This window comes from Pteropus medius, unplaced genomic scaffold (assembly GCF_902729225.1).
Source record: "Pteropus medius unplaced genomic scaffold, Ma_sr-lr_union100, whole genome shotgun sequence".
NCBI lineage: Eukaryota > Metazoa > Chordata > Mammalia > Chiroptera > Pteropodidae > Pteropus > Pteropus medius.
Genome location: NW_024351730.1, coordinates 24,036,142 through 24,063,669, shown reverse-complemented (window position 1 = coordinate 24,063,669; position 27,528 = coordinate 24,036,142). Strand labels below are relative to the sequence as shown.

The 27,528-nt window shown below is 36.4% G+C and overlaps 2 protein-coding genes and 1 pseudogene across 6 annotated transcripts in view; 2 read left to right on the top strand and 1 right to left on the bottom strand.

Annotated features, from left to right (window-relative positions):
* The window catches only part of USO1 (USO1 vesicle transport factor), a 67,903-nt gene extending 49,181 nt beyond the window's left edge, over window positions 1-18,722 (bottom strand). For 2 of the 4 annotated variants that reach the window (XM_039845473.1, XM_039845474.1), the window contains exon 1: window positions 5,560-5,606. In XM_039845473.1, the coding sequence (XP_039701407.1) occupies window positions 5,560-5,603 (44 nt within the window). In that variant the 5' untranslated portion in view covers window positions 5,604-5,606. Of the gene's footprint in view, window positions 1-5,420; window positions 5,486-5,559; window positions 5,647-18,415 lie in introns of those variants that run through there. The other 2 variants (XM_039845472.1, XM_039845471.1) reach the window with 2 other exon arrangements.
* LOC120588688 (uncharacterized) lies at window positions 1,212-1,330 on the top strand (annotated as a pseudogene).
* Window positions 18,723-18,828: 106 nt separating the features above from the next.
* Window positions 18,829-27,528, top strand: part of G3BP2 (G3BP stress granule assembly factor 2) — a 67,832-nt gene continuing 59,132 nt past the window's right edge. Inside the window, exon 1 of one of the 2 annotated variants that reach the window (XM_039845477.1) lies at window positions 18,829-19,025. The gene's annotated coding sequence lies outside the window, so the exon portion shown is untranslated. The remainder of the gene's footprint in view (window positions 19,026-27,528) is intronic. The other variant, XM_039845479.1, reaches the window with a different exon arrangement.

Below are 27,528 nucleotides of genomic sequence, written 5' to 3'. Positions count from 1 at the left end.
GATGAAAGCAAAGATAAGAGACAACGGTTACAATGAGAGGATGTAAATCTCAAATGAACTGGTTTTTTATTATTTATCTATTTTGTTTTTGAGAAATTTTGAGGGACATCTTTAAAAAAACTATTGAGAAACTAGGAATAGAAGGGAACTTCCTTGAAATGAGAAAGGGAATCTATGAAAACGGAATGGTGAAAGACTGAATGCTTTCTCCCTAAGATCAGAAACAAGACAGTAATGTCCTCTCCAGCGACCTTTATCCAACACTGAATTAGAGGTTCTAGCTAGAGCATTTAGGCAAGAAAAGGAAATGAAAGGCATACAGATTAGAAAGAAGACATAAAACTACACCTATTCACAGATGACATTCTTTTAAGTAGAAAATCCTAGTTAACTAAAAAACTATTTGAACTAGTACATAAATTAAGCAAAGTTGAAGGATAACATGCTCACTATAAGAAAGCCAAAACTCAAGTAAAGAAAAGGCATTGTGTTCATGAATAGGAAGATCTAATATTGTTAAGATGGTAATATATCCCAACTTGATTTACAGATTCACATATCCATATAAAAATCCTAGTTGTCATTTTTTCAGGAACTGACAAGCTGGTCATAAAATTTCTGTGGGAATGCAAAGGATCCAGAGTAGCCAAAACAATCTTGAAAAAGAAAAACAAAGTTGAAGAACTCACATTTCTCAATTTCAAACTTACCATAAAATTACAATAATCAAGACTATGTGGCACTAGCATAGAGATAAACATATAGACCAGTAGAATAGAGTCTAAAAATAAAGCCTAACTTTTATTTCAATTGATTCTTGATAAGGATACAAAAATGATTCAATGGGGAAGGCATAGTCCCAACAAATAATGCTATGATAACTAGATACCTACATGTAAAAGAATGAAATTGGATCCCTACTTCAAATCATATGCAAAAATTAACTCAAAATGGATATAATATCTAAATATAAGGAGTTAAGGCTATAAAACTCTTAGAAGAAAACAGACAGAAATCTTAAAAATTGAATCAGGCAATGATTTCTTAGCTATGACACCAAAAGCATAAGCAAGAAATCAAATAGATAAACTGAATTTTGTCAAAAAAAAAAAAACATTTGTGGACGTGGTTCCATAGTGTAACAGTTAGCACGTCTGCTTTACATGCAGAAGAGTCCTGGGTTCACGCCCCAGTGGAGCCACGGGTCCATGGTCTATGGCCATGCCACCCTGAACAAGCCTAATCCCGTCTGATCTTGGAAGCTAAGCAGAGTCGGGCCTGGTTAGTACTTGGATGGGAGACTACCTAGGAAGACCAGGTGCTGTAGGCATAAATAATAATAATTTTTAAAAAATAATAAATAAATAGTAAAAATAAGAACTTTTGTGCTTCAAAGGACACTATCAAGAAAATAATATGACAAAACTCCTAAGATGGGAGAAAATATTCACAAATCAAAAACCTGATAAGGGACTTGTACCCAGAATACATACACAGTTCATTAATAAAAAGACAGGTAACCCATTTAAAAATGGGCAAAGGATTTGAACTGACATTTCTCTAAAAATGGTATACAAATGATCAACAACACATGAAAAGATGCTCAACATCACTGTCATTAGGGAAATGCAAATCAAAACCTCAATGAGATACCAAGTTATTCTCACTAGGATGGCCATAAAAGAAAAAAAAGGACAATAAAAGTGTTGGCAAGGAAAGCTGGACTTTCATACACGGCTGGTGGGTATGTAAAACGGAATAGCCTCTGTGGAAAAGTTTGGCAATTTCTCAAAAGGTTAAACGGAGTTACACATGACCCAACAATTGCATTCCTAGGTATAAAATATATGTCCACACAAAAACTGGTATGCAAATGTTCATAGCAGCATTATTCGTAACAAGACTATAAATGGGTATATAAATAAATAGATATCCATCGACTAATGACTGGATAAACAAAATGTGGTATATCCATACTATGGAATATAATTCAGCCATAAAAAGGGACGAAATACTAATATATGTTACAACATGTATGAACCTTGAGAAGTTATGCTAAGTAAAGAAGCCAAACACAAAAGTCACATATTATATGATTCCATTTATATAAAATGTCCAAGGTAATCAAATCTATAGAGACAGAAAGTAGATTAGTGGTTGCCAGGCATTTTGGGGAGGAAGAAATAGGGAATGATAGCTAATGAATAAGGGATTTCTTTTGAAGTGATGAAAATGTTCTGGAATTAGACAGTGATGACAGTTGTACAATTTTGTGAAGATACTAAACCCGCTGATGTGTACACTTAAAAAAAAGTGAACTTTATGGTATATAAATCATATCTCAATTAAAAAAAAAATCAAACCTACTGAGGTATTATGGTTTGGAAACATAAATGAGAAACAGACAGCTTTTAGGCCCGAGTGTGGCGTGTGAATGAACAGCTCTCCTCGAGATGGCTGCAAGGGAAGCAGACCCATGGACAAGTGGAGAGGTTCAAGCCATGTCAAGAAAGGCAACACAGCTCTTTATGATGCAGCCAATGATAAGGGGATCTAGTGGAAAGATTCTGAATGTTAGAAGCATAAAACAGTAATAAAGATAAGAAGTGGATGAAGAATACAGACCATTGCATTTAATGAAGTTAAAAAACCACACAGAACATGCTAAAAACAGAAAATACTAGACAAGTATGGGAGGCAAATGGGAAGGGAATTTAGGACAAGAAACAGAATGAAACAAAAACGCTCACAGAAGTTTAGCTTAGTTTGTTGTTTAAGACGCACAATAAAATACCCAGCCACCTTTAACAATACAATTATTGGTTCACAAGGTTATATGGTACACCTTACTTCTAAGCACAGTGCCTTGCACATATTAAATGTGAATAAATTTTATAAAAATGTATTTCTCAACTTTTATTATCAACAGTATCTGCACATTTATTTTCTGCTATGCAGTAAAACTGACAATAAAGGCCACTTTAAATAAGAGGTAGCATTCTAGTTTTCATATTATGTTAGTCATTTCATTACTAAGACTCAGTGAGAACATGCACACATGGATTAAAGATACATGGAATGAAAAAATTATACGCATGTATAATTACACTACAGTTTTTTTGATCTAGGATCCATTTTCTCTGACTTGGAATATTATTTAAAGCAGATAACTAACTTAGGTTACTGTATTAGTTTTGATGCTGTATGTAACCAATTACCACAAACTTAGTGGCTTAAACAACACAAATATTATCTTGCAGTTCTGGAAGTCAGGAGTCTGACATGGGTCTCACAGGACTAAAATCAAGGTCTCAGCAGGGCTGCTTTCCCTTCTATATGCTCTAGGGGAGGATCTTTGCCTTTTCTAGCTAGAAGTCTGCTTTCTTCATCTTCAAAGGCAGCAACAACAGTTGGAGATCTCCTATTAACTCATTCTGACTTCTTTTGCATTCTTGTTCCACTTTTAAGGAACCTTAGGATTATACTGGGCCCACCTGGATAATCCAGTATAATCTTCCCACCTCAAAGTCCTTAATCACATCTGCAAAGTCTCCTTTGCCATCTAGGGAAACATTAATAGGTTGTGGTGATTATGACGTGAATATTATTGGGGGGGGGCATTATTCTGCTTATCACAGTCACCCACTATGGTGTTAATAAAACAGACAGTTCAAATGCGCTGGAATTAGTTGGCTTTGAAAAGGTAGCCAATGTGGGTTACACTGAGGAGAAAAGGAAAGGTTCTAATTGGTGTGAAAAAGCGGCTGAGCACTGCTAAAACATACTGAAAAAGAGGCTATTAGGTTAAACAGACAGGCAGTACTGGGATCTTTAAAAAGTTTGTTTGCTTTGAGGAATTTGAGACTTTGTACTGCAATGAGCTGGTGAAATGCATTAAAGAGGCAAGTGATAGATTTATATTTTAGACAGATAATTCTTGTAATATACAGACTAAATGGAAGGACAAAGATATCAGAGGCAAAGAATACAGTTTGAAGGTGGTGGTTTTAAACCATTTCCAAAACCTCTATGATACAGCTCCCTTCAAAAGATGGAACTGAATCCTCCTCCTCTTAAGTGTAGGCTGTATTTATTAACTTGCTTCTAATGAATAGAATGTGATGGGATTGATGGTATGTGACTTCTGAGACTATGTCCTAAAAGGCACTGTGACTTTCTTTCTGTTCCCTCTCTAGGATCGCTTGCTCTGGGAGAAACCAGTTGCCATATCATGAGGATGCTCAAACAGCCCTACGGAGAAAGCAACATGGTGAGATACCGAGATCTCTTGCCAACAGCAATGTGAGTGAGCTATCCTGGAATCAGATCTTCCAGTCCCATGTCAAGCCTTCAGATGACGGCATGCCTGGCTGACTTATTGACTTCAATCTCATGAGAAACCCTAAGCCAGAATCATTTAGCTATGCCACTTCTGAATTCCTGATCCAAAGAAACTTTAAGAAATATTCAGTATTTTAAGCCATGAAGTTTTAAGGTAATTTCTTATGCAGCAAAAGATAACTAATACAGAGGCTAGACAAATGGTTTAAGTGATTGATATTGAGAGCCAAAACTAAGACCAACAAAGGAGAGTGAGAGAAATTCATGGATTCCAGCTTCTTCTTTTTTGTCTGGATGAGAATAGGTTAAAATGAATGAGTTCAGCACAAATCTTCCAGTTTCTTGCTTGAACTGGAAAGGTGCTATTAACTGGGATGAACTTGGGTCGAAATGTAGTTGAAGGGGATGTGGGGGTGGGGAGGTAAATAGGAGCAGGATGACCAGAGAGAAATTAATTTTTGAATATTTTTAATTTAAGATACTTGTGAGATACCTTGATGTGGTAAGAATGTCCACTGAACAGCTAAAGATTTTAAGATATATTTAACTAGAGGTAAGACTTGAGAGGTATTAATACATAGTTGTTAAAACCAAAGATGCAGATATAATCTCTGAAGGAGAAATTGAAAGACCTAAAAATAGGCTGAGTGATCTTACTCTTAAGACTTGTTCAGATTTAACACTTCATCTATTAGCGTAGTTTATTTCTCCAAAAATGTAAGTTTGGATAACTGGTATACCATAATATGTATATTACAGAATAATACATTACAGTATATTAAGCAAATAAAACATTCATTTGCCAATTCAAACTCAAGATCTCAAATTTTTAATTAGCAGTTATTTCATTCTATTTTTATATAATGGAAACTTCTCAACCCAAGGGTTTAAATTATATCTGTCCTAATGTTTAGCCCAGTGGTTTGCACCTAGTGTCCAATAAATATTTATTGAAATGACAACTGAAAATAAAAATTTAATAGCCTTAATATTTCAATCATTTCCTAAACAGTGACCTTAAAACCAATTAATTAAAATTTCAAGAAAAATTAGGGACAAAAATCATTAAAGAGACTTACCGATCTGTTTGTAAAACATGAATAAGATGTTCCATAGCTTGAATACCCACTTCCAAGCGATATTTCTGCACAAAAGAAAAATGTTAAAGTAACTAATATCCAACCTAATAAACTAAATAACTGATAAAGTGATACAGACCTTAGACAGTGATTTGAGAGCACGCACAGCATCTCTTCGATCATCCAGTAAAGTAGATGAAGCTACTCTGTCACAAAGCTTTTGAATCTGTCATGGAAAAATGAAATAGCATTAACAGAATAAAAAGAACAAAAAAGAAGTATGAAGTTTCTCCTCAAATTTATACCACTTAATTTTGAAAAAAACAAAACAAAAACAAAAACAAAACCCAAAAACTGAACAAATGGGATGTCATGGAAATGGTCCTTCACAAATCTAAGTAACTAGGTAATATCACAATCTCATTAGAGATTAAATATTTTTCAGAGACTTGAAAAGTGGAAGTGGTGAAAGTCAAATAAAATAAGTCACATTAGTTGAAGAATTAAGAGCAATTAATAGAACCAGAGCTTTCTAAACGTGCCTCTTATGACTGTTTGAAGAAAGAGAGGCACATAATCCATTAAGGTTATGGTAGAGGATATGAAATTACTTAAACATTTTTACAATAATAATTGTTTACATCATAACTTCACCCTATATTTGAACAATGAGTCAGAGTGTATACCAAAAATTTTAAGTTTTGAGTGTGCCTCATAATCTGCAAGGACAAAATATTTATTTTATAAAGCTTTTAATAAATTAAAATTTGAACTGAATTTTAAAATGTCTTAAGCATCATTTGTAATAGGAAAAAATTAGAAACTGTCCAGCAACAGAAGAAAAACTAAATAAATTGTGGTATATTCTCTGGTGCAATACTATGCAGCAACTCAAAAGAAATACCTGTACTGACATGGAAATACTGATTTAATAAACAGTGAAAAAAATGCAAGTTGTAAAACCATATGTAAATCGTGAGCCTACTCCAGCAGAAGTACCAAATTGTGTGTACATAAACTTTCATTAAAAAAGAATTTGAAAACTCAAAACTGAAACTTCTAGAAGAAAGCATAGGAGAAAATCCTTGTGACCTTTAATTAGGCAAAGATTTCTCAAGTACATACTAAGAGCACAAGCCATAAAACAAAACATAATAAATTAGACTTCATCATTCCTGCCCTTCAAAAGATACTGTTAAGAGAATGAAAAGCCAAAGACTGTATGAAAATATCTGGAGAACATCTGATAAAGAACAGTTTTTAAAACCACTATACTGAGGCCCTTTATAGCGCTAACAGTTACTATTTTATTATAAGTTCTTATTCATTCTTTAATGACAGTTCTTACTGAATCTATAAATAAAGCTTTGGTATATCACTCAAACTTTTGCACCCTTTGTATCTGAATTAAGTGTTTAAACATATGTAGTGTTTTCCAAATTATGTTCTGCAGACTTCTAGTGTCAGAAGGTATTAATAGATTTCCTATGATCACAGAACCAGTGGGAAACACAAGGTTATACAAAATTAAATAGGTTTCTGCACTGCAGGATTCTAAGTCTTTACTGTGCTGATTTGCATATCTTCGTGTTACAGATACAGTATGATAACCAAGTCTAGCTTTACTTTTTGATGTGATTCATTCTAACTGCTCACATTTAGAAATTATTCCTACCTGAAACTGTATTTACTTTCCTAATAATTATGTTGACTTTCCAAAATGAAAATACAACCTTTTCTTTATTAAATAACTGGTTGATACTTTTCTTACAGTAATTTTTTTTACCATTACAAAAACTACACAATTATCTCTTGAAAACATGAACTTCATTACCTAGCTTTAAAAATTTCTTAAGCGAAATAATAGTTTTCCTAATAAGCATGACTGTAATTTCCTCTACTTGGGTCTTTAATTTTTTTCTAGGCAGTTTATAGCTGATGTTTTGACTGGGAGATCTTTTGTAGGTATTCTCTGCTTTTTCCTAACCCTAGATTTGGCTCTAGACCTGGGATTCCCATCTCCGTTGGAGTACTCAGTCCCAGTACCGTGCAAGACTTGAGCTCCAGCCTCAGCCTCATCTTTGGTTGGTGTATAGAGAGACTGGTGTTAAAATATGAACTTCCACATCTGGAATCTCTTCAATCATTATTTGTTGAATGTGGAAATGTGAAAGCTATCTGATGCTGGGAAATATTGGAGATGATCATAATCCTAGAGTTTGGGGAGTTGTTTTTATTTTCAGTATTATTTTGTGTTCTAACATGCTAACATTTCAGCCTTGATTTTTTTTTTTAAAAAAAGCTTTTAGATACACACGAAAATAATCATTTCAGTCACTACTAAGATAAATACAAGGTAAAAGAGCAATAAGGTTATTTTTATCAGACTTACAAAAATTTTAAATTAAAATAGTACCAATATACTATGATTCCATTTTTATAAAATAAGAAACCAGGCCAAACTAATCTACGCTATTAGCAGCCAGGATAGTGGCTACTCATAGGGGTGGGCAGTGATTGAATGAAGCACAAAGGGGACTTCAGGTGTGCTGGTAATGTTCTAGACCTTGATCTTAGTGCTGGTTACATGGGTGTGTTCAGGCTGAGGTTTACGTATCACATGTACTTCAACAAAATGATTTTTAGAACAGAACTATCCAAAATAGACATATATATAAATTAATGAATTTGCTTATATTCTATTAGAAGGAAGGGAACTTAAAAAAGTAGCAATTTGGCAAAAACCATTACAACTTAAAATGTTCATACTCTTTCAACTAGGCAGTCCTACCCCTAGGAATTTATCCTTTAAAAATACTCCCACAACTACATAATGTTATATACTAGGATGTTCTTTATAGCAGTATTTTTAATAGCCAGAAAGAAAATCTAGCTTCTGCCATGTAAAGATATAAGATGTCTGCTACATGGAAGAGGACTCTAACCCAACTATGTTGGCACCCTGACCTCACACTTCTAGCCTCCAGAGCTGTGAGCAATAAATTTCTGCTGTTTATTGAGAAAGAAAGAGAAAAAAAAAGGAAATCTAAAGGTTAATCCATTATGTAGAGAACAGTGAATATATGGTACACATACACTATGCAGTTGATCAAATGAATGAAGCAGACCCATATATACTAACATCTAAAGATGCCCAAAAAATATTAAGTGAAAAAAAGAAAACAAAATAGTATCTTAACATGAGCTCATTTAGGCTTAAAACTGTATCAGTAATAAACCATGTGAACACATATAGAAAAAATTAAGACTATGCACCATACCGTCTTTTAGTGGGTTGCTGGAAATGTTCATCTTCAACATTATTTCTGATGTTTGAATTTTTATAATAAACAGGCATTACCTTTATAAGCAGAAAAGAGCAATAATGGAATAAAGTGAAATGGTTTATGTTTTATTGGAATTTCTAGGATATTTTTATGTCCAACTGAACTTTTAAAGATGCTATTTTCATTCTACTGATCAAAAATATAATATGAAATTAGCTCTTACTTGATAAAAATAAACTACCATAATAAAAATATCAATTGGCTCTTTGCTGCCTATGGGATAAAGTACAAATTTTTAAGACTAGAATATACGGTTGTTACTCAGTCAATAAACACAGTGACTACTCATGTTTTTGTTCTTGTGCTAACCAAAATAAAGATAGGGTCTCTAGCCACAAGGAGCTTGCATAGGCAAACGGTCACATAAATAAAGTATACGTTAAAAGTATATAAGTATGTGCTAGGCAGAGGCACAAAAGAAAAAGTAGTCAATTCTGAAAGTAAAACTGATATAGACTGGAATGTTAATATCTCCCCCAAAACACATATGTTGACATCCTAATGCCCAATGTGATGGTATTAGGAGGTGGGCCTTTGGGAGGTGATGAGATCATGAGGGTGGAGTTCTTATGCATGGGATTAGTGCCTTCATTAAAGAGGCCCAAGAGAGCTCTCTTACCCCTTTCCCATATCAGGATACGGGGGGAAAAAAAAATGGCTGGTATAAACCAGGAAGCAAGCCCTCAGCACACACTGAATCTGCCTGTGACCTAATCTTAGATTTCCCAGTCTCCAGAACTATGAGAAATAAATTGTTTTTTAAACCACCTAGTCTATGGTATTTTTGGTATAGCAGACTAAGACAGATACTTAAGAATGGAATATTAAAAATGCCACTCAAGTCAAAAATTAAGAATGAGTATCATCACACAATATGGGGAATTCAGGCACAGAAATGATTTACTTTATGACTGTTTACAAATATTTTAATGTAGAAAATAGCATTTCATAATCAGAATAAGAAAATTAGTCTAACTTTTTAAAATGTGTAGACATCTATGAACCAAAAAAATAATTTTTACATTACACAATTCATATATATGCTTGTCTTATTAAAACAATACACCAGAGGAGACTGTAAAACATGAACTTTTCCTTTTACAATAATTTTAAATGTCTGTTATTTCTGGGAATGATGATTGATCTAAAATAATGTGGGGAAACAATAAGAAACTATAAGATTAAACTGTTGGCAAAAAAACATATTTCTAAACGAGTTCAAAGTATCTACTTCAACAGGCTTTGATTAATAAGCAAATCACTAGTTTTTTTAGGTAATTACAAAATGTACCTTTAACATATTAAAATTAATCACTATTTCAAAGTGTACTATTTATACTTGTAGAAATAAAATCTATTCATTCCTGAGTTTGGGTATATATTAAGACTATTTTAAAGAATATAAACATGCTTTTTATCTGTTAAACTTGGATCTTAATGGCTAGTACATATTCTTCCCAATTGGGGATTTTAATCAGAACTTTCTCTCTAGCGACTTAAGACAATTTAACTCAAATCAGTTAATGATACTGCAAACCAATGAGAGTCAAAAATGAATATAAGAACACATTTATCCAGAACCATGACTGAGCTATTTCGGATACCTTCTATCAGGTACTAAAATGGTCTTTTCATTTTAGTGATTTCTGATAGTAATCTAAAACTAATTACTAGCTTCTCTGTTTTATTAAACAAAACATAATTATAAGCTTTCTTAAGCATTTAAACCTAAGTCCTCTCCAATATCATATAATGGTATATCTTAGGTGTAAATGAAGTTATGAGTATGTCTTTGCACAATACCTAGTACGTATACTCAATAAATATTAACAAACTTTATTATTACCAAGGTTATATAACTTTCTTTTGCATCATTCTTCTATCCTATCAGCCTTTGGCTCTCCTTTCGTTATTTAGGTTTTTAACAGACCATTCAAATTTTACAGATTTTAATTTGCTTCTACTAAATTTGACAATTAAGGTAGATAGTAATATGTCTAACAGCTAAAAATTACTCAAGCTTGAAATCAAGATTGAGCACAGGGTCTCTGTAACTTCTGCTTTGCCATGTGAAAGCCTTATTACCTCTTGATAATATTCCAGATGGTTAAAGTTTCTAAATAAGCCATCTCTCCATAATAAAGTGCTATGTTGCTATTCTTTACAGACAACTGAAACCAAATGAAAGGAAAACATATTATATATATTCCAAACCTTACAAAGCTGTAGCATGTTTTAGGCCAAACACAGGTCTACATTTTTCAGTTGATATTTACCAAGCAAAAATTTTGTAGCACAACTATGCTTAACTTATATTCAGAAATCGTAGATCCCAAAGACTATTATTTCATTTATTCTTTACTTGAAAAACCAACTTAGTGCCATACAACTGCCTCATTATCCATTCTCTTTCTTTTAGTTATTAGAACCCTCTGTGTTTAAGCTGAGTACATGGCTGTCCACCTAGACTACTCTCCAAGACGTCCTTACATCTAGGCGGTAACTATATTCTGGCCAATGAGTTGTTAGTACACCTTCCAGGTCATGTCCTTAAAAGGAAGGTATTCTTCATTCCTCTTTCTCCTTCCCTCAGCATAAAATTTGAACCTGGGTCATGTGGCACCTTTAACAATTAAAATAAGAGCTGCATCCTAGGGGAAAGAAGAACAAAGTAAAAAGCAGCACCTGGGTCCCTAGACCACCCTGAGGAAAATTACCCTACCATACGGATTGCCTTTTAATTGGACTTTTAGTGGAGAAAAACAAATTTCGATCCTGGTTAGACCTATGTTTTCTGGCCTCTGTTATAGCAGCTGATCCAATACTTAAATTAATAAATTCATTTTACAGAAGAGGAAACTAGGCTCAGAAATAAGCGATGAATCCCAAAACACACTGCCAGTTTGGTGGCACAGTTTATATTCTAACTGAGCTACAGATATCTCACTCCAAAACCCATACTTTTTCTACTATCCTACATTGCCTCCTATGCAGAAAAATGCTAGTCTGACTGCAAACTATAGGACTGCAAGATTTTTTTTTTTGGTAAATAGGGGAACAATGTAATGTAGTGTATAAAATAATTTTTAAGCCAACATTTCAAAATCTAAAGATTTCACATAAAAAACCAGATTCCTACCTTTTCTTGAGAAAATTCAGCTTGACAACTAATGATAGCTAACACTATATTTCATACAATTTAAGAAGCCATCAATTATAAGATCCACCAATTTGTAAATATATCACCAAGAAAAAATACTACCAATTATAATTACAAGATGGAATCTGATATCAGAGATGTTTAATGTTAATGTGCATCTCAGAATTTTTAAAATATGGCGCATTGGGGGCACTTATTATGTGCCAGCTCTGTTCTAAAGTTCTTTATATTTTTAATTTTTAATCTTAACAAAAATCCTACCTGATCAGCACGACTGCTATCCATGTTTTAGAGATGAGGAGACAGAGGCACAGTGGGTAAGTGACTTGTCCAAGTTCATAAAACTAGTAAGTGGTGGGGTGGGATTCAAAGTCAAGCAGTTTGAGTACTTAACCACAAGGTTAAATTGGATCTCTGGGCCTACATTTCTGGAGGCAACTGGCTAGAGCTGAGCACTAACTATATACCCTCAAGTCAGGATGTGCAGGCTCTAGTTTGACCACAAGTTTCTGCTCTCTTCTCTAACCCAACCTGCTTCATTGAATGATGATGTTACCCTACTGAAAGGATGTGAGTTTGTGACTAGTGCATTAAGCAACAGAATACTATATAGTAACAAAAACAGTTCTAAAGAGAAAAAAATATATTTGAGTAAAATTTAATCCAGAGTTAGTTTCATTTAGAGGGACCAAGAAGGGATAATAAGAAAAAACTCAGGAGACAGCAGTTCAACTCGTTTATAGTATGCCAATTAGGTATTAAATGCTCTGAGAGAGAAACACAATGAGAAATTAGACATGAATCCTTTTCTAAAGATGCTTTTATAGTCTATGAGAAGACAGTATGGTGTAATTAATAAAAATAACTGAAAATTTGGTATTTTAAATAATTTCTAATAAAGCAGCTGTTTCAACATGCAAAAGTCTCTAAGACATATCAATCAATGAAAAAGGTAAGCTATAAGAAATAAACTATATCGCTTATGAAAAAGAGATAAATATGCTTATACAAATATATAATTCTATATCATGCACAAATGCATGATTATGCATAAAGGTCTGGAAGGATTTATACCAAACTAAGAATAGTGGTTATTTCTGTAAAGAGAACTGAAATTGAAGATGGTAGTCAAAGAGGCCTTAAACTTTACTAGTATTGTTTGCCATTTTGTGTAATTAAAAAAATAAAAAGGCTTTCATGCAGGTGATTATGTATCAAAACTCTTGTTTTTAGTAATTGCCATGTGAGATTCAAGAAAAACATAAAAAGGACAAATAATTCCACTAACTAGTAAATTGTAATTCATGATCAAAATTACAACCTAATAACCTGACTTTAATATTTGTTTGTTTTGCTACCCAATGGTGCCATTAATTTTTTTATTCAGTGATACACAAAGAAGACAGAAAAAGAAGCAGTGAGAATAGGAGTGGCTAGGAAAGAAAAAGTGAGATGAAGAATGTGAAAATGAAAAACCACTGAAAAGTAAAAAGGGAAAAAAAGTGCCATAAAACCAGAATGCTGAAGAAACATTTAAAATTTAACGGACACTGACACAATATAGTATGTAGTATTTTCTCACAGTTCCTAATATAAATACATATTTTTTTAGTATTCAGTAACTAACATGCAAAAATGAAGGACAGGAATGCCAATGAAAAAAATCAAATTCAGCCATTCAGTCATTTATTAAAAAAAATTTATGAAGCACCTAATACCAAATTATTTGATGATATAACTGCCTTTATGAAGCTTAAAACAATTATACCTTAATTTGAAGAAAACTTCCCCATCCATGACTGGTTACCATAGAATTAAAATAATTCATGTTAACCAACAGTTAATTCATTTATATTATTTAACTAGAATAAAAAGTGTTACTGTTTTAGAATACAAGAAAGAGCCAGAGATTTAACTTGATTTAAACTGAACTCTATAACTGAGATTTTACAAAAAGATAAAAGCTAGCCTTATCTTCAGATTATTATAATCTAAAAAAAGTGGGAACATTAAAAAGTCAATCAACCAGTCTCTCTGCATATATATGCAATGAATCCAACACAATCTATTTCCATTACAATTACCATATAATTCCATTACAATTTCCATTACATTACAATAAGTCAACCTATGTAAAATACTGCTCCATTTATTCTCCATGGTTTCTCTAAGAAATGAATAATTTCCAAAAGGACATCCTTTTAAGCAAGGCATCATGATGAAACTTGTCTACCAAATAACCTATCACAAATGCTAGCAACTCCAAGTCAAACTCTACAAAAGTTTCCAAATTTAAGGTAACTTTTTATACAAAATGTTCATGGCATTTCTGCCTGAGGTAAAAAAATAAGCATGCCTTCTGTCTGATATCCACAACAGAAAACAGACAAAGCAGTATAAATAATAGGAGGTAAATATATGAAAAGAAAAATGGTATTTGCTATCAACAAATTTTCATAAGAAATTCCTCTATTTTCTCCTAAAGATAATCAGATTCAAGAATGATTACAGTTACTTCTCAAACCATAAAGCATCAGGACTTCTTTTCTCTTTTAGGTATTCAAAGGGAAATACTTCATGAACTCCATAAGGCTGAAGATAACGAAGTGCTTCTAAAATGTAGCATTCCTTTACAACTAAATCCTCAAGGATAATTTTTCCCAAAGTATGTTCCTCAGAACACTAGACCCACATGGTTTCCTGGAGGGGTAAAAAAGGGTCTGGTCAAATAAATTTGGCAAACATAACTTACTTCCATCCTGAAAATATTTGAAAACATAACACAGTGCTTAATAAATCTTGTATAAATATTAGGTTTTTGTTTTGTTTTGTTTTTGATCATCCCACAGCAACCTTCTTTGATAACAAAATTATTTCAAATACCTCTACTCCTGTTCTTTGGGATATACTTTGGTAATGCTGGGTATATAACTTTAAATGATACCAGTTTTTTAGAACTACCCTAAGTAATCTGATTAGCTTTCAAAAAAGTCATGTAGTTTTTGACAATACTTAATAAATATATGAGACATCTTTGGTTGGATGTAGAAGTGACCAAACACAAATCATTATTATGGTTTTCTCTGACACTGCTTTTGCAAGAGAGCCAAGAGAGAAAACACATATCAGTTATGACACTGACCTGATTATAATGTAGAATATGAAACCCAAACCCAAATAGGAGTTTCAGACTACACATTTATAGTAACAGTGTAAAATGTGCTTGACCAAACCAAAACTATGTCTAAATTTAAGCGCACACTCAATTTTTATTAAAAGAAAGCACAGCTGAGTCTATACTGTTAACCCTTTTAAGCCAGCTGCTCAAAGTTTGGTCTGAAAAGAGATGCCTTAACGGTATGCTAATTCTGCACAGTTTTTATGGACTTTAGCCAACTTTCATGCCTTGGGATACAACTTGCAAAAGGAAAACCCCCCTATGATTTATCATCTAATGTAGTTAACATTTGTCTTCGCATTTTCAACAAATTGCCTTTAAAAAGGGTATTAGTCGGAAGGTAGACGGAAAATTAAACCTGAGCAAATATTCAAAAGAGTGAGTAGGGTTTTCATTATAATTAGTGTTTATTTGTACCCAGCAAAGTATGTCAAAGGCTAGGAGGCTTCAATCATCAGAAATCAGTACCTTTCTCTACCTAAAAGATAAATCAAATTAAAAAGTATTTGACTCCAAAACATAAAAAGTTTAAAATGGATAAAATTCTAGAATATTCAGAACTTTACAGAATTATCATATGATACAAATACAAATATTTATTACTGTCTCTGAAGAACATCTTAATACCAGTCCAAAGTTATTGTTGAGACTATGAAAAGCTAAGTAATATACAATCAACAATATAACGCTCACATTTATAAGATACACAGCAAACCTGAAAAACTTCTTAAGTAAAAAGTTTGACATAATGGACTACAATCATTCCAGAACTTTGATTCCTACAGTCTTTAAAAGGTATTGTTTTAGCACCTAGTAATTTGTAAGCTGCTATGATTACAGATCTGTGATTTCTTTCATATAACACTATAATTCGTTTAACATTTTTACTGAATATCTTACTATGGAAAAATAAAGATTAAAATACATATGAAAGCTGCCCAAAAGACACCTAAGATTCTAGAAAAGATGAGACATATATAAACGGAAGAAAATTTAAGAGATGCACAATCTAGTTAGAATGTGAAGACTGCTCAGAGGGATGAGCGGTTACCTACAGTTCGGCTGGGAAAAGAAGGAGTACAGATTAGGGAATGTATTTTTGATGAATCTGAAGGACAGGTAGACTTTAGACAAAGAAAAGAGGCTTTCTACTGGAAAAAGGTTAGAAAAGCAGGAAAAACAAAAAACCGTGAAAACAATTTAATTTTGCAGATATTAAAAAACCCTAGAAAATACAACATGATAATGTAAAAGTTAGAGGTTTCAAGCTCTGGCAATTTAAATATCCAGGCCAGATCAATTCACCAATTAAAACAACTAATACTGTACTACATACTCCGATGCCCTATAGATATTTCTAAATTAGTGAGCCATGACCCCTTTTTTGGTTATATTTCCTGATGTAATGAGATGGTTAAATTTAATCCACACTGTTACACAGAGTAAATTATTAATTCTCTTCCAAAGATAAATTACTTTTCCAATGTTGAGTATACATGCTCAAAGTTAGGCAAGAACAAGAAATCTCACTTTCCTTCCAGTTTATACAACATACACAAGTGATACTCGAGCTTCATTTTGAAATTATAATATAAAACTATGTTGTTCCATTCACTATGGCAAGATCAAAGTGTTCTAGTCTCAGCTCCACAATAACTGTCCTAGTTGTTCAAATGCTCTGTGCCTAAGTTTTTTAACCTGTAAAATGAGGGGGTTCCACCTGGATGAGCTGCAAAGGGCCTCCTGGCTTTAAAATTCTATACTCAATTAACTGCACCCCACCTTTTCTATAGAAGTCATTGTGACAAGGCCAATTTTAACAAAAAAGAGTATTCTTCCCCTAAAAACTACTCTTTATTGAGAACATACTGAGTGCCAGGCTCTTCATATTTCTTGTTTCATTTAATCCTCATTATACCCACAACAGCAGGCATTTTTATTCTACTCAATAGGGTATTAGCCATTATTTGCCTGTCCAATCCAATTAGGGGTGGAAAGCAAGGATTCAAATCAATGTCTAACTACAAAACAAGTTCTAGTAAACCACACTTTAAAACTGGTGCCCCAAACAAAAACTATCAGACATGCACACAAAAAGCTGAAGAGGTGGGCTCTGATTATAGCAATCTGGAAAGAACATGGTCTTCTGATAGAGCAGCTCCGCTGCCTTGTAATCACATGAGAACAAAGAAGAGAAGCCAAATTATCAGTCGTTTGCATGTACACGCCTGTGTCTATAACCTCATTTCTTCATTTGTAAAGTGAGGATACTATCACCCATCTTGCAGGGTGGTTAGGGATCAGTAAGTTATTTCTCTTCAAGATACCAGTAACATAGAACATGGCACCTATGTTCACAGACATTCAATTATGTCTACGAATACTACCCAAACTTTATCTTAAAATGTCCTATGTTGTCACTGTTCTGTAGATCTAAATTTATTTTCAAATAAAAATTTGTTTTAAAAAAGTCACACACATTTCCAATAGACTCTAAACAAACTTAAAAGTAAGTTTATCCTAAACCTAAAATCGAACCAACTATATATCAGACTGTTTTCAGTGGCTAACAATTTTTTAAAAGTGACGCTGCACATTGTGATACCACGAATTCTGACTTCTGAATGCAGTGAGTGAAAGGAAGAGAAGGGGATGTGACCCTAAAGCGGTTTGAGCGCGAAAGACTCCTACAGCGTCCAAGTATTCCCTAAATAGTATACATTTGCCTAAGTCCGAAAAACATCGTCCGAACTAATAACACTTGGCAGAACGACCTTCCTCCGGCTGATGGGACAGGAGCAGGTGGCTTTGTGCCCCAAACTATCTTTTCATTCTTAGCCACATGCTCTCTTCAACAGCTGGGTTTTAAATCCAGTTTTCCCTAATGCCCCATTCCAGACTGCGAGACAGGGAGCCGGCCTTCAGGCTCCTCTCGGCCAGTGGAGACAGAGGCGAAAGGGCAGAAGGGAGAGAGGCCCACAGCTTCAAGGGGCGTGGGAGACAGGTCGCGCCACCTCTGCCCGGGACTGACTCCTTCCCCGGCGGCATTGCCTACGGACCACCCTCTGCGCCGGGCTTGCGGAGCTTTGGGGCGCAGGGTGTCGTCAACAGGGCCGAGCTGCCGCGGTGGGGGGTCGCGCTAGGGGCGTGAGGGAGTAACTCAGAGGTTTCAGGAGACGAAGGGAGGCAAAGAGGGAAGCGGCATGTAGACTCACGGTGGGGCACGGGAGGTGACTTCTGGACTCCCGAGTCCTCCGCCCCCGTCCCTACCCGGACCCTTCCCAAGTCTCGGACCCGCGGCTCCTCTCACCGTCTCGGCTTCTGTGTGCTGGGGTCCAGCACTCTGACCTCCCATCACCCCACGGAGGAAATTCATCTTGCCGCTCGGCCACCGGCTCTATCAGCCCCTTCTGAAAAGAAAACTTCCTGGGCCCTATGCAGGGCCTGGCCCCCAGGCCCGCACTCTGCACTCCGGGGTCGCCGCCACCACCTCCACCTCCTACTCTGGCGGCCGCTCCAGCCCCCCAAGTCCGGAAACAGCCGCGGCCAGCAGTCGAGATGCGCATGCGCGGGGGACGTGGCATTACGTGGCGGCTCGAAGGGCGAAGGCAAAGGGGGAAAGCAGCCGAGAGGAGGCGGGTAGCCCGGGTCCGCACAAGCCCCGCCCACTGCGAGGCACCACCTCCCTCCGCAGGGACACGCCTCCTGCTCCCTCCCTTCGCGTGTCGCTCCCGCTGGCCTCAAACACCCACGTGGTCGAAGCCGGGCCTTGCCGGCTGGAGCAGTTTTGTGTTTTGTCTACGTGTTTTGGCTTGCAGGGTGTTCAATTTTTGCGGAGCGGGACGTACTGCAAGCTATCAAAGCTGGGGGTCGTAATTTGTTGAGTCGAAAGTGAGATCTTCCTTCGGCCGACGTGACAGGTAAGGGGTTCCGGCCCTTGGGAGGGTTCGCTTGGTTTTGCGCTTTATCAGAAAGAGCGTTGTGTCTTTTTGCTTCCTGTAAATTGCATTTCTTTACTGGGCTTTGTTTAGTGATAAAAAAGGTGCTAGAGCCCCTTCATTCCACTGCCACGGGAGGGCGCATTTCTCAGACCTTGCTCTTCAAACCTGCGAAAAGGAATTCCTAGATCTAAACACCAGGTAGACCGCTATTTTTTTAATGATGTGAGGAGGAAACCAATTGAACTCGCATTTAGCTTACTAGAGAAAATATTTGGATCTGCAGTGTCAGTTTGGCAGCTAGTACCATAATGTTTTGTTATTAACTATCAACCCCCGCATTTTCAGCGGGTTTTTTTTTTTCATAAATATGTCATTTATTTTCCAAATCCACCTGCCTTGTTCCTTTCAAAATGAGATTGCCAGGTACACAGGCTTCTGGAGTTGTCTTGTAAATTTCTTGAGCCTAAAAAGCGTAGGGTCTAGTTAGCCAACTGATTTATACACCTCTCTACTTGGATGCCCCTCAGCTCTCAGATTCCCCAGCTCCCTTAAAGAAAAAAAAATCAATATGCTTCTTGTGCCCTGCCACGCTCCATAGCACCACTAGCCAAATAATTGCCTAAGCTAGTAGGAGGAAGCTGGGAAGACTCTTTAACTCTGTATGTCACCCTCATATGTCTAGTGGTCGAGTCTTATGTCAATTTATAGAATACAGTATTTCTCAGTTAGAACCTCGGCTCTCCATCCTCTCTGCCTCTGAGATAGTTTATGTTCTCAATTTTTCACCAATATTATGACAATAGCTTCCTAACTTAGTGTGTAATTATTCAAGCCCTGATTTCCCTCCATTCCAGTCTCCGGTGAGCCTAGCAATGACAAAACATCTGTACGTAACAGTCTTCTTCTTAAAATCCTCCAGTGGTTGCCCATTCTCTTCATAATAAATCCAAATTTCTTAACTTGGTATACAGGCCTGTTATGTTCTGGCTTCTGCCTATCTTTCCAGCCTCTGGTTCCCCTATGTACTCTGGGTATATGCCCTTCCTCTTCCTCCTCTTCATCAAGAAAACCACTGCTAGTTCCTTAAGACTTAACTTTGGCATCTTCTGAAAGCTTTCCCTGAAATTACCTCTTTATCTATCTATCTATCTATCTATCTATCTATCTATCTATCTATCTATCTATCTAGCACTTTGCTGGTTGTTAATAGGTGGCAAACTCTCGATAAATGCTTGTTAAGCGAAACTGTTAATGGCAGGATTATGATGTTCATTTTTGTATCTCTGTTACATAGCACTATGTCATAAGAGGAGCTATTGATGGATAAATGAAGAAAACATTAAAGGATATATGACTACTATGCTGAGGAGGAGGGCCTTTTTTTCATCTGTAAGATGGAGTTGTAGATAATACATAACACAAAGACTATCCTTTCCTACTGTCATAGTTTTAAGCCTGAGTGACTTGGATAACGGTGGGGATCATACTGCCAAAAATACTGTGCAGTAAGCATTGTCTCCTGCTTTAAAACTAGACACTTGACATTTTGCATCAGACATTTTCCATGGGGGCATTTTGTTTCAGCCTAAAAAAAGTAACCAATCAGGGCTTGGCTTTTTTATTACCAAGTAATGTGTGGGAAGAACTTTATCTAGTGCCTAAGCTTCACCCCTCCCTGAGCCTCTCCTTACCTCCCTGTGCCCCACTCTACCCCATCATCAGGGATAAAGCTCTGAGATGGAATAGGGCTCATGAATGTCTATTATATGTATTATTTGGTAATAAAAACATTGTCTTGACATTTTAGCAAAATTGTTTTAAGGCACTGGCTTTTTCAAAATGCACCGCTTTGTTTTAAATTTTGATGAGTGTGGTAGGTCACTATGAGTTTTTCCTTCATTTGCATGTTTTCTTCCCTAACAGCATTCTTGGGCAGGAAGGACTATGGGCAGGAGGGATGGACAGTTGGGCGAAGAGGAGATGAAGACAGACCCCCCAGACTTCCCTCTGACTTCTCGGTCTTGCCTTTCTTCTGATGTCTGGGAAAGGGTAGAACTGCCCATTACTTCTAGGCTCAAGAAGAGTCAGTGGGTACAGTGGCTAATTTTCCCCCCAGTTGGGATCTGAAAGGGGAACAGAGGCATTGTCACTATGGAACAGCTATGAAATAGATTCCTTATTTAAGAGAAAAGGGATTCCATATGAATCTGCTTCGACTGATTTTATAGAGAAAAGTCAAGGACCATGTCCTGTCCCTGTTTGTACTCTTTAATCAAGTGTAATTCTTTTAACATGATAGATGGTCAAGAACCATTTCTTAGATAAGGAAAGAGAAAACATGAAAAAATTGTGACTCCCTGACTTAGATGATTATATTTATGACTTTTATAAATCTAAACACTCAGGATTAGAATGCCATGAATCATTAAAATACACATAATCCAAAATTTTAACTTCAGTAAATAAAAATAATTTTTCTTTTCCTAAGCCAAACCTGACAGTAGAGCAACTAGCAAAATTCGTTGGTTTCAAATCCATTTTTAAAATGGTTTTCTTACAATCCCCTAGTTCAGTGGCTCTCCTCAGTGGCCCCACTTTCCCCAACCTTTCTTACTCTCTAGCGGCAAACTCAACAATGTAACCACGAAATATCATTGCACAAGGTTGTTTTTAAGTTGGGGGTGGTTGGGTAGAGTATTATCTATACCTGCTTAGGAGTACAAGTGGAGATGATAATTTGTTTGAAATACATCACATATGATTTTTAAAACTGGAAAATCGGTGTCCAAAAATATTGTTGATATGATTATATGTTACTAAACTTTAACCAAATAACACACAGCAAAATAAACTGATAATGATGAGGCAGTAATTGAAATTTATAATCAATCAATAATAACCATATCAAACACATATTTGCTAGCTTTGATATAGTCAAAGTGATTTACATAAAATAATTCACTTAATCCTTACAACAACCTTGTGAAGTGGGTAGTATTATTAGCTTCATTTTACAGATGGCCAAACAGGCACAAAGAGTAACTTGCTCATTATTACATAGCCTGAAAGTGTCAGAGCTGAGACGTAAATGGGTAACCTGGCTCCAAAGCCTGTGCTCTTATGTACTATGTTATATGATCTCCTAGACTCAAGACAACGGCTTTGCACTAGGTGGAAAGGAGGTCTACAAGTCTCTGTATAATCTAGCCCTGCCGTTGCTTCCCTGACCTCATCTCCTGCTACATTCTGTCCACTCCAGCAACACTGGCTTCCTTGTGTTTCTGAAATTTACTCTTGCCTCACGGCCTTTGCACTTGTACTATCCTGTTTTTTGGATGCTTACTACTCCAACCACAGAGAGGAATGGCTTATTCCTTAACCTTATTTAAGTCTGCTCAGATGTTACCTAGGTCTTTCCTGACTGTCCTAAGTTGCAACTTCCTCATACACCTTCTTCTGCTGCTCTGCATATTTTTCTTTGTAGCACCTACCAGTCTGATATATATTATATAATAGGTAATACGTAACATATTACATATATATCTTACATATATATTTTCCCACATTTCATCAGCTGTAAGATTCCATCAAGTGTACCTCAGAGAAAAACAAAACAAAACCCTGCTGGGTTGTAAGAAGCCATCTACCAACAGATGCATCTCAGTTTCAAGTGTCTTAAAATGCGAAAAAAAAATGTTTATTGTAGGATTAGTGGAATATAGTATATATCTTACATCTTTATCTTACTTTTCATCTATTTCCTACCACCACCAGAATGTAAATTCATAAAGGCAGGGATTTAGTCCTTTTGTAAATTGCTTTATCCTCAGTGCTGAGCACAGTATATCTGACACATAGTAAGTACTTGCTATCTCTTTAATGGATGAATGAATTCCCCAAATGAGGAAATTCCCACTTTCAGCTTATGCGCATGGGATCAGAAATTCTGCAGGTTGCTAAGTGTTGCATGGCAGCCAGACTTAATCAAGTCTGAAGCAGGGTCCTCAGAAAATTTTATTAACTAAATTTAGTTTATGAATATTTTCTTGATCTTTACTGACCAACTTAGTAATTGACATTTAGTCATATGTAAAGATAAACGACTGGAAGAAAGGACTTATATTTTTAGGGTCACATTGCAGCCTATTGGGTGAGCCATCTCAACCTCCCAGTGGGCAGCTCACCTTGGTTTGTGATTCATTACACTAATGCATGGTTCTTTTCTCCTCTTCCTCCTCCTCCTCCTCCTCCTCCTTTTCCTTCTTTTTAAGACAGGTAATATATTCACATGGTTAAAATAAAAAGTACAAGAGAGTATATAGCGATAAGACTCCCTGCTATTCCCTGGGCGCTCAGGCAATTAATGTCAACAGTTCTTGTTCATCCTTCCGGATATACGTATATGTATATATAATTTCTCTTTTTAACGCAAATAAATGTAGCACATTGTACACACAGTTCTATGCCTTACTTTTAATCTCATTTAGTATATCTTGGAAATTCTTCCATACAAGATGAGGTATTCCTCATCCTTTCTCATTCCGTTCCATGAAGTGCTTTTTGAAATATTTTTTAAAGCCCTAGGAATTCCTCGGTAGAAGAGGGTGCAAGAAAGAGGGTCCTGGGCCCCCATCCTGTTCCATTAGATTCATTTCATTTGTTTATACTTCCTATTTCATTTGAAAAGATTCAGAGTCTAAAATGTTGGACAGCCACCTCTCTTAGGAAATATGAAATGTGACCAAGGCAAGGACTCAGAATAGTCAAGTAAGTCAGTCTCACATGCTCCAGAGTCCACGGTTCAAATTCCTGTACTACCTGTTTTGAAAGAAACAATAATAGAACCCTCCTTATGTGGTGGTTGTTAGGACTTTATTAGATAATAGCTTTAATGTGCTTAGTACTTTAGTACATGAAACATGGTAAGTACACACTACAGGTTAGAGTGGAGACCCAGACCATCTTTTGTGTATATCATCAATTTCTTAACAACTGAACATATAAAAATATTACCCTATAGTAGTACTCAACTCAAACTTTATTGGCTCATGTTACTGAAAAGTCTGTTACTTTAGATATGGCTTAATCTGGGGCATCAAGACAATCTCCTCCCAGGATCTGGGCTTTTACTATTTCTGAACTCTGCTCTTTTTATTGGTATCTTTCTCTGGCTCCATACAGGGGCAAGATGGCTGTCAGTACCTGCGGTCCTATCATCTCCCAGGTCCAAGTTCATCAAAGAAGACTCCTAACCTCTCTCCTTATAGTCCTGGCAAAAGTCTCCTTATGACTTACTGGATCTGATTGGGTCATGTGCCCAAGCATTGAGCCAGTTCCTGTAGTTCATGGTGTGAGATGTTCTACTTGGTCTTGATTCGCATGCCCACCTCTAAAGCAAGCAGTTGATGTCCTCTCCTCTTCTCAAAGCATACAGCATAAGAACAGGGGAATAGAGACTTAAAAGAAAAGCTAGAATACTGTGCCAGCAGAGGGTTTATCAGGATACGAAAACAATAAATGCTTGCTGTATCCCCTAATGGACTTGACTGCTTGCCATTTTTTTTGAAAAATATTTTTCCAGCAGTGCCACTAACATATTGCTAGCATCAGTTCTGTTGCTTTGCAAAGGTTTCAAAAGATCATGTTGCATTATTTAATAAAAGTGATTTTACATTGCCCTGTAGTTATATTTGCAAGCAAAGCTATATCTACACCGTCTTAAAAAAGTATAGTACAGTTGTGTTTCCGTTCTTAAGAAAATACAATAAGCAGAATTGCTTACTTATGACACACCTAAATTAGGAAATCTCATTTTCAGTTCCAAAGGACTTTTTATAAATCTTTTTATTGAGAGAAAAATTCATCAGATCCAGGCCCTGCCACTCTTACCCCCTGTGGAGAATGCTACTGTCACCTCTCCACCCCCACTCTCTTGTTCTACTCCTTCAGCTAGCTGAACAGGCAGGTCCCAAATAGCCAGGATGGGGTTGAAGTTTTTACTGTCCCATTCCGCAGCTAGACCAAATCCTTTCAAGTTCACATTACTGGCTGATGCCAAGATTTTATGAAGCTTAAAATGATTTATTATGGAGTCATTGTCACCTTCATGATCCAGGAGTGAGTAACAGCTGATCTATGTCATTGGCTTGAGTACATGGCCCAAGTAAGTACATGTCAAGGGATGGGGTGGCAGGGCCCTCTGTAGGCTGTCTCTTGAGATTGGAGTACAGTCAATTGGACCTCCAGAATAGCAGGATGGTAGCAGGTCTTTTCAAAGCCAGCCCACTCAAGGTCCCCTTGCTCCCCAATTCCAGCTCTTTAATGAAGTCGACTATTAGATGCCAATGCCTGTGATTGTGAACACTCCACACAGATAATTGAGGTGGGCTCAGTAACTTGCAGATATTAGGTGGAAGGTCCAGAATTGGCATAGGTGGGCAGCCTGAAGAAAGAAGAGGGAGTTGAGTGTGGACATAATTCTCTGTCAGCAGCTCAGGAGTCCATGGCAGATGAATGGACAATAAGGAGAGCATGAGCACAGAGATGCAAGAGGACTTCTCTTTGGCCTGCATCTTTCCCGGTGCTGCTTTGCCCAGGATCTCACAAACACCACACTGGCTATGGGTAGTATAAAGAGCTAGAAGAGCTCCAGCTAGCTCTCCTCATTACTGTTTCCCCACCTCCAATACCCACATATACACATGGCCTTTCTGTTGCAGGGCCACTATCTGTGAGATCCAAAGTGACCCAGACCCAAGTCCTAAAACTTCTATCTCCTAGGTATGTGAATAGTAACTCCTAAATAGCTCATAATCCGGGGTCTCAGAAGAACACTGCCACAGCCAGTCTCCTTCCTGTGAGGATGCTGCCATCTAGGTCCAGTTCTGGTATCTGGGTCAGCAAAATGACTACTGATAGTTTGGTACTGATTTCATGGTACAATATCAAAATCTTTGTTTTTTAAAAGCTTAAAATTCATACCATTTAAAACAAATCAATAATACTACATATTAAAAACATTTTATTTTAATAGAAATTAGTGATTCCGTACTCTGCTGTTTCTTTCAGCTTCAGAAGAGTTGCACATCTGAGAGGTTTGGCCTGGCCCGGATTGCATGCCTTACTGCACTTTCTGCTCTTCTGCCTGGAGCTTTTAGAACTTTGGCCTCTGGGGAGCTGCTCGGCTCTGGCCAGAGGCTCCGGCTCCCTGTTTTCGATTTTCCCCTGCCAGTCTGGGAAGGATGGTCTTTCCTGTTGGCTAACTCTTGGCTTCCCCAGCAGAATGAGACACTTTGTTCATAGAGCCTTTGTAATGGGATCCATCCACAGCCCCTTTCTTTTTTTCGGAAGGAGCAGGGGGATGGATAAAGAAGGTTTTAGAAGGACTTCCATGAAGAAGAGAGGAGGCAAAGAAGAGGAAGGGAAAGAGGGAAGAGAGATCCAAGAAACTGAATGAAACTGCTGAGTAATATCTGCAACTAGAGTATTACACCCACATAAATACAGGTTTTTTTTTTTCAGTACTTAAAAATAGCTCCGTATAGCAGAATACTGAGAACAGATGTACTTGGTTTCTTGAACTACTGATTCAGCAAACACTTGAGTCTCTGTCCTCTGTGCCAGGTCCTGCATAAAGTACTCTCCCATATGTAATCTCATTCTGGAGTGCTAGAAATTCTTATTTCTTTTCCATAGAGAAGTGTGGGCTTCAGAAAAGTGTATAGACCAGAAAGAGATGTTTTATTTGCAGATCTAGACAGACCTGAGTTTTCATTCTAGTCCTGTCACTTTTGGACTATGTAGCCTTGGACAAATTATTTAACTTGGCTGTTTCAGTTGTGATTACCGTGCCTTGCAACAGAAAACCAGAGTGCCTTAAACAAGTTGGGGAGGTAGACAGTGCACAGGACTGATAAAGAAGTTCTAAGATGCAATCTGGGATCTAAGCTGGAATCTTTCTGCTCAGCCATCCTTGGCTTGAAGCTTTCATCTTTGTGGTTATACACTGGCTGCTTCATCTCCAGCATTGCATCCATATTCTGGAAAGGAAGAAGGGCAAATGTTAAGGGCAAAAGTTATCTATTAACTGATACTTATCCCCCACTCTTTTACTCTTTTAACTTTTTATTTGAACTAATTTCGGAATTGCAGAAAAGTTGTAAAAATTGTACAAAGAATTCCCATATACTCTTCACCCAGATTGCTCAAGTGTTAACATTTTTTATCTTTTTTTTTTCCCCCCCTCTAAACATATATATTTTCCCCTAAACCATCTGGAGAAGGATTTACAGGCATGATCTCCTTTTACCCCTCAAATACTTCGGTGTCTAATTCCTAACAAAAATATTTTCTTAACATAGTACAATGATCAAAACCAGGAAATCAACACTGAAAACATAATTATCTAATGTATAGACCTTATTCAGATTTTGCCATTAGTCCTACTAATTTCCTTTTTGAGGAAAAAAATATTTTCCTGATC